The sequence below is a fragment of the Diabrotica undecimpunctata genome, chromosome 2 (assembly GCF_040954645.1).
Source record: "Diabrotica undecimpunctata isolate CICGRU chromosome 2, icDiaUnde3, whole genome shotgun sequence".
NCBI lineage: Eukaryota > Metazoa > Arthropoda > Insecta > Coleoptera > Chrysomelidae > Diabrotica > Diabrotica undecimpunctata.
Window position 1 is genome coordinate 139,803,559 of NC_092804.1, and position 16,549 is coordinate 139,820,107.

Below are 16,549 nucleotides of genomic sequence, written 5' to 3' on the forward strand. Positions count from 1 at the left end.
ACGTGCCAACTTCGTGAAAAGGAAAAAGATTTTATGCAGCAAAGATCTGACATTGGCTCTCAGAATAAGGATAATTAAATGCTATGTACCCACTATACTCTACTATGGAGCTGAATCATGGACATTAAACCGGAATACAATAAATCGACTTAACGCGTTTGAAATGTGGATATTTAGAAGATTGTTAAGGATTCCATGGGTAGATAGAGTCACGAATACAGAAGAAGATACGACATAATTTGAATTGGAGATTAACCTCGACAACTGCTGCTGAGAAATCAAGATTATTTCCTTTTTTTAAATAGTTTGTTTTTATAGAATGTAATATCATTATGTTCTGGATTATATTACATACGTGTCAAAATGTTATATTAACGCTGTGTGGGCGATACATTGAATCTGAAATATCGATATATGTGCCGATTATCGAAAGTTTTTTATCGATGAAAAGATATCGATAAAATTTTAAAACATATCGACATATTTAATGTATCGATATATCGTTGCCATCCCTATTCAGTTGCTTCCATAAAGTCCTCGTAGACACACCGTCTCAGGACTTGCAACTTCAACGTGGAGTCATATGTCGCCATGTTACCTAATCCAACGGTAACTTTAACATCCTAATAATTTATAAAATATAAAGTAAAACAAATGTAACTAATTATTTGTTAAAGGGTTTTTACCCATGTATTTAGTGGCTACATTCATGTACTCCTAGACACCGATGATGGAATAATGGATTCCGAAAACGTTTTGTCTAACACAGCCCGTTTGGGTTTTTAAAAATATATACCTTTTACAACGGATTTTAATAAAAAATTTTTTTGTATCGATAAATCGTTGCCCTCCCTATTTGTATAGCACCATTTTCTGTATTTTGTTAAGTTCCTTATTCATAAACGACAAAGAAGAATCATAACGGTTTACCAAATATATTTAAAAAAATTTATTAACATATAACAATATATTTTTGACAATTAACAATTAATTAATTTAACAATTTACAATGTATTTTGATAAAAACTAGACACCACAAAAAAAGAGAATTAGAACACAATATAATAGTCATTTATTGGTAACAAATAGTAAAAAATACATTTGTGAAAATTCCGTTTGAGATACGAACAACATAATTCACCATAAATAAATAACTTTAACAATTTTTAAATAAATAAAATATAACAATACAAGATATAGTATTAATTCATGGCTTTGACTTTAAATTTTTTTCACTGTAATAATCCCTCTTGCAATCTATATACATCTAGCGGTATTACTTTGTACGTGTTGAGGCCCTTGGCGATTTGCATTATAGGTTTATAAGTGTAATATAGTTGTAAAATTATTTAGAAATCAAAGCCATAAAACACTATATCTTTGACGTCTACTACAGCATTTCTCAAAATATCAGTATTCAAGGCCATATTATACGTTGCATGTGGTCGCATTATTGAAAATTTTGACCCTACTAATCCCCTTAATGCAGCGCGTTGTTAGTGTTCTCTAGAGCCGTAATATACAACTTAATTACAGGCCTTCAAAATTACCAAACAAAAAAAATGGTAAATATATTGAAACTACTGTAATGCCACTCCTCTACATCCCATATACGTAAATTAATTTCTCCCGGCCACGTACAATGCTACAAATGTTTCTCATCTGCTATCTGTCATTTACGACGGATATCGGACAACCCCGCGGCTTATAGTGCCCAAGAGAAGTTTCGACCGTGGTTACGATTGTGGAAAATCTGCCCGATAGCAGAGCAAGTGAGTCGCGGTGCCAAATTTTGTAACGTTTGTGAAACTGTGCCGCATTTCCATATAATAAGATATTTTTAAGTAAATTGTTACTTTAAGTAAATTTTACGGCAGTAAATTCATGCAGAACTATGGATGGATTTTTAACTGGAAGAATACCTAAATTTTCGATTTACCACTACTACAATAGATGAAGAAGAAATGGAATATGCACCGATGGTGCTCGTACAGTGTCTGGAAGTTTCTCCAAAGAAATGAGTCCTGTCTCAACATTTTGCCAACGACAGTTGTAACTGTAATAAATTATATAAAAATGAGACCGCTAAAATCAAGAATCTTTAATGCACTTTGCAAAGATATGGGTGCATAACATTGGATGTTGTTATTTTATTGCGAGACCAGATGGCTATAGCGTGGGAAATTGACACTTCTAGAAGAGGAAATCCGCCGAAAGCCGAAAAGTTTCGAGATGCTTTATTTGTGATGAAATTACTTAAGTTACTTGATCGACATATTCGAGAAGTTAAATACTTTGAATCTACAAGGCCAAGGAGCTAATACAGATATGTTGGATAATGTATACCAGTGATAAAGTTAGTACTTTGTATAGAAAGTTGCAGCTGAGCACCAGAACTGGACTAAAAAAAAAACGAGAAATCTTTGCAAATCTGAAAGAGGGTCAAAACATACATGGAAGAACAACAATATGTGAAAGTTATTTTGTGACAATAGGAAGTCATTTAGCCATATCGGCACAGAATTTTAAAACATTAATTTCTTGCTAACGACAAATTGGGAGCAAGTGACGGATGGGTTAGATTAGGAATCAATTTCGAACTACTCCCGAAAGTCGCTCAAATGCAGCGGCGAAATCAAGAGAGAATGTAGAAATAAATATCTCGTTGAATTTTGGACGAGAGTGTATGATGCCTTTTCTCCACTGAAAACAAGAATAGTTCGTATATTATTGGCATTTTTATTTCAGTACCTGCTTTAAAGGCAAAATATAGGTCTCGAACTGAAAATAGACAAAGAACTGAGAGTGACTATATGTAATTTAAGTCCTTCTTTAAAAGCTACTTTTAATTTAGTACTGATGAATTTACTATTAGTTTCATTTGGAATTTGACAGTACTTACTAATCAAATCATATTTATAATAATCTAATACAGTAGACTCCCTCTATAACGAGAACTGAAATGGCAGACTAATTACCTCGTTATAAGCGGATCTCGTTATATCCAATAACAATAATACTCTGCATACATATGAATATGTAGTTTTCTAAAACATTAACTTTCTATAGTGAAGCCATTCGGAGCAATATAAGATGCTAATAAATATTGTTTGAATGGCGTTTTTGAAAAAAAGTTGTTTACTTTTATTGTCAATGAAATATATTAAAACATAAAAGAGTTGTTTACTTTTATTGTCAATGATATACGTTAAAACAAAAAATCTGTATTCTGTAAATCTGTATAAAGCGTATTTTCAAGAATAACATAAACTACTGCGTCTGCAATTGGAAGAAGTCTGTCATTTTTAACTGCCTCAAATTGTCCACTATTCTATCTATCATATTTTCTAAAGATGTGAAACAGTTTTATGCTTCTTCATTTGCGTTTTTTCTTTTGATAAAGTTTCTGACAACCTTTAAAACACTTTCCACATCTTGTCTATTAGGACCTATATTATTAGGTGTGAATGGTCAACCCCCTACAATGACACTTGTGAATCATAAATTGTATATTTCGGACTAAGAATCATAAATTGTAAGACGTTTATTGCGGACGGCACTTAAAAAGGGTATTTATTTATAGCTACGGTCGGGCCAAAACGTAAAAAAACACGTTTTTCAATCTTATTTTCTCTCGTTATAAACAAACTTACCTCGCTATAGAGGGTTATAGTTTAATAGAAATTTCACATTACATCTAATGTACCTCGTTATAAGCGAAAACTCGTAATACCCGTGTTCGTTATAGAGGGAGTATACTAGAGTATATTAGGTTAACCGTGCACTGTACTTACTTAATTTCTTTAAATATCAGAATAAATATAATTTTGTTTTTCTTCCGTGAATTCATTTTTTTTATTAACTACAATGAAAATTACAATCTATACACAAATAAATAATAATAAGTAATTTGTTTGTTTACATAGAGTGTAGGAGCCTCTTACAGAAAGTTCTTTTTCTTTATTTAGCAACTAAAAAGGTTACTAATGTATTATGAGTAGTTTAATTGCTTTTAATTTACCTACTTTTTTAGTAGTAATTATCGTTTTTTTTTTATTTGGGCGTGCTGGTGAGCCCCACGTAGAGTTATTGCACTCCCTAGGGAGGCGCGCCCCACTGGTTGAGAAACGCTGTTGTGCTATGCTAATTTATACATGTAGTTAATCATGCAAGCTTTCCAATCCATATACACTAACATAAAGTAATATAAAAATTTAAGTTTTTTGCTAAAAAAATAAAATTAACGCTGAAAAATAATTGGGGTTTGCTTAGTAAAAAAATTTTGTAACGCCATCTGTTTTCAAGATACAGGGCGTTGAAGAAAAAAAAATTTTACGCATTTTTTACGATTTTGCCGAAACTACTGGAAACATTGTAATGAAATTTTATACTAATATGTTTTGGAAGCTGATACATCCCATGAATTTGTTTTTATATCTGATTCTCGTAGAGGGCGATATTTACACCGATCGTACTAAGTATTAGTCAATATAACTTTTTTAAGAGTATAATAAAATTATTAATCAAAATTTCAAGTAAACTTAAACATCATTCAATTTTACACGAAAAGGTACTCTTGGTAAAACTCGATACTGTGTTCCGTTTTCGGAACATTTTGATTTGAAAATTATGAAGTAATAATTGATGCTGGTAGTAATGATAAAGTTCTAATAGGTATACCTCTATTTTCTCCAAGTGTGCCATGGAAATCTGACATTTATTGATTGTTATGACGATAAATCAACAATAATTAGAGTTTTGAAACCTTGTTATTTGTAAAATCAAATCAAAATGTACTCAAATGTTGAATACACTGACATGTTATTAACCTTAGGCGAATATTTAGGATGTTCTAGTGCAGCTGTGACACAATTTTTTAAACAATTCCTTATTCGAGATATTAGAAGATTTAAGGCTAAACGAGCGAAGATCTTTATTTTTTATGCACGATGGAGCTCCACACTTTGATAGAAGGTGTTATAATTGGTTGAGTAATCATTTTCCGAATCGATGGATTGGTAGAGGTGCAGAAGCTCCGACTCATTGGCCTCCTTGGTCATGCGATTTTAACCCTTTGGACTACGCAGTTTGGTCGTATATTAAGGAAAAAGTCTATGCTATAGAGGTAAATTCACGCCAAGAATTGAAAGAAAAAATTCAACGTCAATTTAATGACATCATAGCTGATCCCCTACCGTTTAGTTTTGTTTAATTACTATTTATTTTATACCAGCATCAGTTATTACTTCATAATTTTCAAATCAAAATGTTCCGAAAACGGAACACAGTATCGAGTTTTACCAAGAGTACCTTTTTCGTGTAAAATTGAATGATGTTTAAGTTTACTTGAAACTTTGATTAATAATTATACTCTTAAAAAAGTTATATTGACAAATACTTAGTACGCTCCGTGTAACAAGGGCCCTCTATGCGAATCAGCTATAAAAACAAATTCATGGGATATATCAGCTTCCAAAACATATTCGTATAAAATTTCATTACAATGTTGCCAGTAGTTTCGGCAAAATCGTAAAAATGGAGTAAATTTTTTTTTCTTCAACGCCCTGTATCTTGAAAACGGATGGCGTTACAAAAATTTTTTACTAAGCAAACCCCAATTATTTTTCAGTTTTTTACCTACCCTAGAGACGGTGTTACCTTTTTTTGAAACACCCTGTATAATACAAATTTCGCGCCAAAACTTTCCAATAGTGTGCGAGGAGACGTTAGTCCCACAACTAGCCATAATTTCTGCATATAACAAATCCATGGAAAGGGTAGATTTTCATGATATTGGTGTAACCAAATCTAGATCGCGTGTGTTGGGTAAGAAATGGTGGTGGCCACTATTTATAAATGCAATCGACAGTACTCTTGGAAATGCCTGAAAAATGTACAATACTGTGCATGATAGTAAAATGTCAAAACTAAATTTCAAATCATTTATTGCTGTCCGACTTCTGAAAATACTGAACTTTGTCCCAAGGGTACTTCCTTCAAAAACATCCATTGAAGTAAGGATTGATCAAAATGAGCATGTCATCACTAAAAGATGTCGTGTGTGTAAAAGTTGAACAATTTGTATTTGTGAACATTGCACAATTTATTTACATACGGAAATTTTCGGAAATATCCCTTAACGCTGTGAGCCATCGATGCGTATACGCAACACCATTTATTTTAAGAAATGGCTAATTTTAATTTTTTCGACCATAGATATATGTTACTTTAGTTTTTTTTATAAGAAAAATGTATTGTTTTTCATATTTAAGTTTTTTTTTCTTTACTTTGCCGTAAATGAGTTAAAGCGCTGACGGAAGCATGTTACTAAGTCTAATGGGGATTACCTCGAAGGATGTCCCACGAGGTGAATGACGAAAAGTAAAGCATTGCTATAAATTATGAAAGAATAATGTCCGACATTTTTGGAACAAACCTCTTAATTGATTGTCATTGTTTTAAAATTATTATAGTCAAGTCAGCAAATAATGTAACTTCCCTCCAAATAAATCAATTGTCATGCAAGTAAATCACTATTGTTTTTGTCACTAGAGGTAATTCTTTAAAAAATGCATCTTTTTGGGTTTTCAATAAATAAATTATACGTCTGCTTTTGTAAATATTTCATACCCGTTTGTACCAAAATATTTCGTTTTATAGTTGTAAAAACGAAGTTTTTAATAATTCTGACCCAAACCTTGAAGTTTATTGTACATTTATTTAATACAACATAAAAATGGACTGTCACCTATTTACCTTAACCATATTAAGAAGGAATTAGTTTTTTAGAAGGTTGTAGTAATACTATCATTCCAGCAATAGAAGAAACAGCCCCTAGTAAACCAATAATCCCTGGTGATAATTTTATGTGACCTAATGATGTAAAAGGAATAAAAAAGTCACAGCCATTTTTGATAGTATCTATCATAACATCTTGATGATTGCTAAGAATATAAAAGCTTCGTAACAAAATATGTAACATTTCCTTGGAACTGAATTTATTTTGTAAAATTGAGTCCTTATTATTTTTTAAAATATTGGAAATTTCATAGAAGTCCCTAACTAAATTCATAGTTATGGAATATAACCAATATTTGTTGGATAAACGTGACCATCTCTCCGTGTCCACAGTACACACATCTGCACGTCCTAACCATAATATATGATCAGCCAAAAGAAACAACGAATTGGCAATTTTGCTTAAAATCACAGTATAGCGTATAGTGGCTTCATCCTGCTCGAAGAATGGTAACGTTGTGTATATACTTTCGGCAAATCTTCCAAATCTGAGTACTAAAAAACAAAATTATTTGATAAGTTTATTTACAAATTAGAGATAAGAACAATACATTAAATGTACAACAGTATTGCAAAACATGTTATGCCCATCAATTATATGTTTTCAAGGCAGCAATTATAAGTTTGAAATTAGCCAAAAAACCTTTGTATCATTTTTATTGGATTAGTTTTCCTTACTGACGGCTATTAGCTTTTGCCAACTTGTAAAATTGCCTCCATTGGCTTTTCGATGGTCGGAGTAGGGACTACCAACGAGAAGTCATCCTCAAACCAAACAATAAGAAGAGGTGGAGATAGAACGGACTGACTAGTTTTTGATGAGTACTCTAGATGGATGATAGGGAGGAGAAGATGCCAACTGCTATCGGCAGAAGGACTCGAATCAATGATAAGAGAAACTATGAGGAATTGCATGAACAGGGTAGATGAAAAAAGAAAACTGCCTTATTATTGGTGCGAAGAGATCGCCAATAAGAGGAAGAACTTAATTGACATCAGAAGACAGGTTACGAGAGCAAGACATAGAGGATAAGTAATCGAATATAGTATACAACGCGCGAAAGAAGGAACTGAACAGGAAGATCCGAGCCGAGAAGAAAAGGCACTGGAGAGTACTGTGTGACAATTTGAGTGAAAAGTGACACTCAATGAAGAATTGAGTGCCCTAAAGACACGAAAGGCTACTGGATTCGATGGAATATCACGTGGACGTGGCTTTTGAAACAAATGAATGCACTGCTTGAAACTAATCGCAACTCCCTACTCCCAAAGAGGGAAGACCAGAATCGACCTGTTTGCCTTCTGTCGTGCATAGGTAAATTATACGAGAGGCTTATAAGAGAGCGAATCGACACAGTCATTGTTGCGTCAGGCGGGCTGTCACCCAGGCAGCACGGTTTCAGAAAGAACAGGACCAAGGCGGATGCAGTGATGTAAATCTTCCGGGAGTTGTGCGGGATGGGGGTTAACAAAAGGTTGGCGATCCTACTGTTGTTTGACATCCGGAATGCTGTCAACACAATAAAATAGAAAGAGGTAATTAGGGCTATACGAGAGAGAAGGTATCCGAGGTACTTAATGAATTTAGTCTCGAATTATATGTCAGATAGGAAAATTGTGGTACAAAAAGCAGTGGTGGTTGACGAGATGGCTGGACTGCCGCAGGGTCGGTCCTAGGACCCATGCTAGGGAACCTACGAACATATGATGGGGTTGTGAGCCAATAATACGGAGAGGGTGTAACCCATTTCGCATTTGCGGAGGACCTCGCTATACTGGTAGTGACGCAGGACAGGGAGGACCTTATCTTCGGTACACAGCATACATGCGACCAAGTCGAGGAATGGATGAAAATGCATGGCCTAGAACTGGCTGCGGGTAAGAACGAAGCTATAGTTCTCAAGGGACCAACGAAAAGTGACGGGATAACATTCGAATGTGCAGGAAAGAGAGTGGTTCCAAAGAAATGCGTGAGATATTTCGGTGTTTCGGAGTCAAAACGGTAAGTGGGGGTATCACGTAAAGACGGTTACTCAAAGAGCTGAGGTGGGACCCGCCGTGTTGGGTGGATCATGCCCAAATAGGAGGGCCCAAAACAAAAAGGAGAGGACGAAGGTCCTTCATTCTGTTGTGCAATCAATCGTCTTCTATACAGAAGGCAGCTCGCCTGAGCGGATAGGAAGAGCCTGTTGAGGGTAGCATGTGCACACAGAAAAGTCTCTGCTGGGGCGCTGGGAGTTATCACCGGGTGTATTCCGATGCACGTGCTAGTGAACAAAAGAGTAAGAGTATACGAGAGAAGAAATGAAGACAGCAACAGAACGTTTAAAAAAAGAAGAAATAGAGGAGTCCATTATGGTGTAGCAATAGGAATGGGACGAGATGAGAAGGGTGGCGCAGTTGACGAAGTCGCTGACTCCTAATCTGAGAAGATGGATGGATTGCGAGCATCGGCGTTTGGATTACTTCCTGGCGTAGATGCTCATAGGACATGGTTGTTTCAGAGCATACCAATGCTTGACCTGTGAAATATCAGACACTGTTTCACTGAAAGGATTAAGAATAAATATGACCCGAAGGGAGGCAGGGTGCCTAAGAGCAAGAAGATAAAGCAGAATCAGAAGGGGCGAAATTGAACATGAACGGGAAGGAACAGAGGGACAGAAGGATTCAGTTGTAGTGAGAAAGTGCAAAATTTGCGTCCCAATCAGGGCAGTCCGGCCTGTAATTCATGGTTGAGGAGGCTGTTATTTTAGCAGGTATGTCTCTGGCATTGACGACGATGGTGTTCGAGCAACCTCTGCGTCGATTTGAGATATCATCGTGGCCACGCTGAGGAAATCATGCACAACCGAGGCTGGAAGGCGGTTCTGCTCACTTTCGAGGACCGAAGTATGTTTCGAATATTTTGGTCACCACCCCTCATAAAAGACGAAAAAAAAAACTGTCTTTATAAAATCTTGTATTGGATTTTTGCAAATTTGGCAAACATGTATACAAGGAGCTTTTTGGTTCGACTGACAGTAAAACAAAATAAATTGTATATTACGAATTATTTACAAAAGAATCGGTACCACTGGTACATCCCATAAAAGATTTTGTTCATTTCTTACTCTATAGGATTATACCAACCAAAGAAAGACATTTTTCCAAAATTTGGACAAACATAACTAAATTTTTGTCATGACTTTTGCTTCATGACTAAATAAATACAGAGAAATACTTCTTAGACAAAAATAACAAAAATAGGATGTTTTTAGAGAAAAAATAGGATAGAGCCATAGAGCTTCTAGTCAACACTCGATGCATGAACGAGGTATATAAATATCCTTATGACTCGCATTTGGTGGGTCGTGTTGGCCTTCACAATTTATTCTCCTTTAACTTGTCTTAGGTAAATTTACTTTTATCTTTCCTATCGAACTCCTTTGGTCAATACTTGTTTGTCCGACCCCAAATGACAATTAGGTTCCAGAGAGCAGAAGGGTTACTATTTTCCTCCCATTACATATATATTATTTTCTTCTCACGATATGGAGAAAACCAGCCATAATAAAACCGGAGTTACCGAGCAATCGTGCCAAAAACTGAATGGTCACACGGCACATGGCCACGAACGATGATCTTGGGACACCCGGCAAAATCCCATTGACGATCAGCCCTGTTCCTGGTACGCAACAGGGCTAACAGGAATTGACCAAGCTACTCCTAGGAACAACTATGAATACTCACCGCTATGCAATGCAAAAGCGGTGTTTATGTAGCAAAAACTCAACCTCAAACAAACCTCAATCAAAACGCGTTAAAGTCGTCAACTTGGGATTACTAAATTTAATACACGATCCATATCAAAGATAAAATGAGATATTGTAGGTATCAGTGAATTAAGGAAATGGGTAAAAAATCTAACCACACTCCACTCAGACCACTTGCGTTATAAAGGAGAAGAAAAATCATCTATCGGAGGTGTAAGTTTCTTACCTACACAAAAAAATGGCTAACATCTTATCGATAAATCAAATCTCAACCAGAGAAGACTACTTAATTATAAAATTAAGCATTAGATTTACAATGACGAGGAAATAGAAACATTTTACGAAGAAATAATATCAGCAACCAAAGACGTGGTCATTTCTTAATATGTGGAGAGTAGAGATTTCAACGCCAAAGATCCATCAGAAAAAACACTAGAAAACTTTGAAAGTAAAGGAAAAACGATATAGACAGACACCTGCTTGTCTTCTTTTTAGAATAAAATAGATTTTTTGGCAAAAGATAATGTATTAAATCAATTCAGTACCAGTAGTAGCTAAGGGCTAAACTGACAATATCAGTAGACAAAGAAAGGCTCCAAATGATAAAAAAGAAATACCCAAATAGATGAACAATACCGATGGGTTCAATAGATTCAAACGAAATATTGTTACTAAGGCAATAAGAAGAGACACAAGGAACAACAAAGAAGAAAGTTTTATGCGAACAAAGTAGATCTACTAGTACTAGATAACGATAGTTGTATAATTATATATAAACATCTATTGATCCGGAAACACAGACAAAAGCACACAAGCTAAAGTCACTGCAAAAACAGGAATATTAATCCAAACATCAGATTTGATGCCCTATTTAAAAAATTCAGAAATCACAGATGCCTTCTTCTTCTTTTGGAGTTTGGCAATGGCTTCTGCAAATTCTAAGATGAAAGGAAAAATGAAATAAAAAATAATAGAACTCAAGGTGCAGATAAAATAGTAGCAGAAATAATAAAGCATCGAGGAAAAAAATGAATTGAAAAAACTAAACTACTTTTCAACTCCTGCTTTCACAATCCAATGGAATAACGCTATAATGATTTACTTCATAAAAATTGAAACGAGACCCATTTAGAAAATGATCGGTAGATTAGTCTTTTTTTAAACCACCTCTTTAAGTTGTTTAATATGATAGGATAGGAAAATAGTAACAAGAATGGACAAAAAACTGGAGAGCTGTCAGCCTGGAAAAATGACCATCTGCAAAGCCTCAAAATCCTATTAGAGAAAACAGTGGACTACAACAGGCCTCTTGTATTAATATTTATTGATTTTCGTAAAGCTTCATTAGTGCTTAAGCTATTTTCTATTAGTTATTGGGGTATATTAGTGTCTAGGTATAATCCTGTAAGCGATTTGTACAAGAGTTTAATGGTGTGCACCTATTTAGCCGACACCATTACCAAGAATAAAAGTTGAAAGAAGCTAGGTGTCCTATTAGGAATTATGAAGAATGAGGTACTATCCACGTACGTGATAGCAACTCATACATTGGAGTATTTATACAAGCTGTTCTACTGTGTGGCAACGGCAATAGCTAAGTACACAAGCATTAAGATCAGAACACGACGTCATCAGAACGTCATCGTGAGAAAAACGATCTGAAAAAATATTCACACGATCAAAGTAACAATACGGCTCCACAGTGACATCAAAACAAACTTTCCATTTATTCAGGCGTTCTAAGGATATGCAAAATGAGTAACAACCAGAAATGCTACAATACGTTTTTTAAAACTGTAGAAAATTGTTCGAACAATATTCCAAAAAACTTCTAAGTTTGTTCGAAAAGTATCTAGATGATACCTATTATTTCTTCTCTCTTGAAGTCATTCCGAAGAACCCCTAGAGAACATAAAAAAGCTGGCTTTTAGTGAACATCTCTATAAGACCATGCAGAAACTGATACTACTCTCAATATCCAGATGAGTAAGAAAATTTTTGGAGGTCACTTAGGGTTTGATAACATCTACAAAGCACCACCAGAGTTCAATTCTTTTAATAAAGTATCTGGGATGAGTGAATTTTTCACTTAGCAGCAATTTTCCATACAGCTCTCACAAAGGAGTAAGAGCTGTATGACATAAATCTCAATAATAATAATAATTGTGTCTAAATGTTGGTCAAATTACAGAATACAGATGTGGGAAAGCAATCAGAAGAGCTGAAGAAATGATACTGAGCACTGAAAGACACTTAACAATATGATCCAGAAAACAAAGTGACCCTACAGTGCCTGGATACATTAAAATAAAAACTCTGTGTTTATTCAGGCCACCTAAGGAGATATAAAGTTGGTAACTATCAGAAATGTATACTTTTTGAGTATGCAGAACAGGTGTTTTATATGAAACTCAATTCATCAGTACAAAGTGCCACCAAATCATAATCAAGCCATGAAGAAATATGAGGTTTGAAAAAATCAACATTCGACACCAGGTAATCTTAATACCAACACTGGATGGATCGAAGATATGATCCACAACTGTTAACAACACAATAAAACTCTCTAAGAACCCTTTACATCTGAAAAAATCTCGACATCATCAAAGTGCTTCATAACTGATAATCTCCATTAATTAATTAGGTTATTTCTATTCTGCAGAATTAACGATCATTATTAACTCAGGGAAAAACTTAATACTGAAGGATCACAATAACACCCAAGATCCAGCTAAGTACCAAGTCCAACTACTTGTCTTCTAATTTTGTATAAATTGTGTAATTACAAAATCAAAACTAAGAATCCATGGGCTGCAAAGAACTACTTACAATCAACTCATTTCTAACAAGGCATAATAAATTTAAAAATGAACCTCTTTACTGCATTTATTGACTACAAAAGCATGCCTTTAATTCAGTGCCTCATGATTGGCTTATAGATATATTAAAATATAGACAAACAACACTAATTGATGTGGTGATACCTAACAACAATAATCTGCTTGTTAAATATAACATAAAGAACATTAAGTACAGAGATCTGGAAATAAAATAAGGCGATATTAAGAAAATAAATAAGGAAACAGAGAAGGGTCCAGACAGCTGCGTCTGGGAGAAAAGAAAGCTGTACTACTCTCGACATCCAGATGTATATGCTTATTTTTGGGAGATCCTTTAGCATACCATATCACATAGGACTGGATCACCTAGACAGAGCGTAAAATCTTTCCCCTTAGTGAGAGTGAGAGCCATATGGCTTAAATCTTGATAATAATAAAAAAACTGAAAGGTTTCCAATTTTTGTTTGCATTTCATTTCTGGTAGCATGACTGAAAGTGTTAAACTAACTTTTATTGAATATGCTGATCAGATGCATTTTTACTACATAATTATGAGACATCAAAACGGTTTCAGTATATATAAAGTGCATTACTGGGTCTATTTTATGTAATAATAGTACCAAAGAATATAGACACATTTGATAGTACTTTTGGTTACATCAAATCAACTAAAACCTAAGAATTTTCACAAAGCCAATAATAATAACACCAAATCACCAGAATTAAAATCTCAGGTTGGTAATGTCATTATAAATCATAAGTAAAAGGAAATCATATTACAATTTGCCATTTCTATTTTTTAGAATATAATTCTTGATTTATAAATAATTTAGATTTAATTAAATATCTCTGTGCTGCCTTACAAATGAGAGCAGCTCAAATCTTGCATTATCTAAATAAAATCAATTTTAACATAACTAACTTAAAGTTAGTGTTAACTGTCTATGGTATTTACAAAGAATATAGAGACATTTGTTAAAATAAATATATGGAAATAGTTTAGTTTATTTTATGAAAATTGGTTTAACCAAGCCAGGTTGTGTCCACACAATTTGTCAAGATAATTGGCTACTATGGCAACTTAATTTACTCATCCATACTTATGTTTTATCAAAAGAGGTTTAATTCTTTGTAAATAGGTATATTTAAAAAAAAAACCCTTAGAAGGGCTACATCAAAATAACAAACGTTTTCGGAATAATAATTCCATCATCAGGTTAAAAGCAGGTTAACATAGCAGGTTGTTTTATAACTTATTAATAATTTTAGAAAAAGTAGAAAAATTTTAACTTACATTTCCTGAAAGTACTTAACTGAAATTCCAAATTTTTCAGACTTACTACACCATTTTTTTGAGTTTTCTGTAAATTGTGCCATACAAATCTACTCAAGTACTGTAGCAACCTAGAAATGTGAACATTTGAATCATTATCAAATAAAATATATTAAAAATTATTTACCTAGCAATTTTGTCCCTGCCTGCAGTTTGGTTGTTTAGTTTTATAAGTTGATCCATTATTAAATTCTAAAGTAATACTACTAAAATTATAAACCATCAATGATGATTAATTTATTTTTAATATCTATGTGACCTCACGGTCGATGGTACAGGGTACTCCAAACATAAAAATTTTAAGATAAAAATGGTAAACAATACACTCTTGAGATGTTGTTGAAATAATTCGTAGGGAAGACTTAGACAGTTAGACTTAATATAGAGAAAATAAGAAAAAAACCAATGTTTATTTAACAGTATATTGTATATTTTGTCATTCATGTAAATTTATAATTATAATTGACCTTAAATTTTCCATGTAATGAACATCAAAATAAACTAAAGCTAACCATACACGTTGTGATTTGTGAATTTTGTGATATATACGTTTTTCTGTGCTTTGGTTATACCTAAAGAAAACGCTAAGCAAAATAATAATTGTGTATGTAATAACTGTAATTAGGGAGTAAAGATCTTTCAATACTTTTTAATAATGTTATAAATTTTATATAAAGTATCTATTTCATCACGACATAAACGAAGGCAAATCCAATTCATTAGAGAAGTAATGGTAGCTTTTCATAAGAGAGGTAAACTGTATATAAAGAATATTCCAGACTCAGACTGAATTCAGAAATTCCAGAGTATCATTTTTTATTTTTATAAGATAATATGAATTCAGACGTAAAATTTACACTCTGCAAAATAATTAACGCAATCATGTTACCTAAACTAGGTAAACTCCTTTATCAATATGACAATTAGATCAATTTCTCCAAATAGCACATTAGGAAAATATTTTTGAGAGTATACTGACGCAGAGATTCACAGATTTTCTCGACTCACGTAATATCATCTCCAATTATCCATTACCTACATCAATTTTATGGAGAAATTCCAGCCTGGTAAATCAACTACTTATTATTTTTGTTTAAAATAACCACACAAGTGACAATCTATAAACGATAATAACATCACCTCAGCCACTTTCTTGGATGTACAAAAGACATTTGATTAAGTTTAACACAAGGGACTGATAAAAAAGCTAAATAACGTCGGGCCTCCTTTGGAATTCACAAAAATTGTAAATTGGTTGGTCTATATCTTTTAACTCTGTGTCAGAACTGTAAGAGTTAAAGTACACGACACCATCTTTACTCCTTTTAGTTCTCAAGCAGGAATATCGTAAATGTTTCACTTTAGCTCTTTTATTATATATAATATAAAACAACGACATTTATAATAGAAATATCTCAAGTGGGGGAGACAGAAGGTGTGGGAGCATTTTTAAATAATATTTTTTAATTTCTGCTCGTAAATTAAAAAAATTACTGATGTAAGTATTCTTTAAAATAACGTACAATGGGAGTATAAGTAGCTGCGAATAGTGGGGGGAATGGGACACTACATACTATGGAGGCCAGAAACAGGATCTAATAAATGTAATTTTTAACATAATAGAAACTTTTCTTTATTTTACATAGTATTTTGATAAATTAACCGGATTACAAACAACGATTTAACTTTCTGTACCTCCAAAAGATATTGTTGCAGGCAATTTAAGCAATATATCGTTGTTCTCAATAATGCTATTGCCCCTCACATTCGAAAAATAAAATTTCCAAATTACCTCTTTTTTACGCATCAATTAAACTTCAACT

The 16,549-nt window shown here is 33.6% G+C and overlaps 1 protein-coding gene across 1 annotated transcript; it reads right to left on the reverse strand.

Annotated features, from left to right (window-relative positions):
* Positions 1-934: 934 nt before the first annotated feature.
* Positions 935-15,180, reverse strand: Pex11ab (peroxisomal biogenesis factor 11ab). The gene is made up of 3 exons (XM_072523588.1): positions 14,854-15,180; positions 14,688-14,797; positions 935-7,293 (listed from the first exon to the last, which is right to left on the reverse strand). The coding sequence occupies exons 1-3, from the start codon at positions 14,907-14,909 to the stop codon at positions 6,767-6,769; spliced, it is 693 nt and encodes a 230-aa protein (XP_072379689.1). The 5' UTR covers positions 14,910-15,180; the 3' UTR covers positions 935-6,766.
* Positions 15,181-16,549: the final 1,369 nt, after the last annotated feature.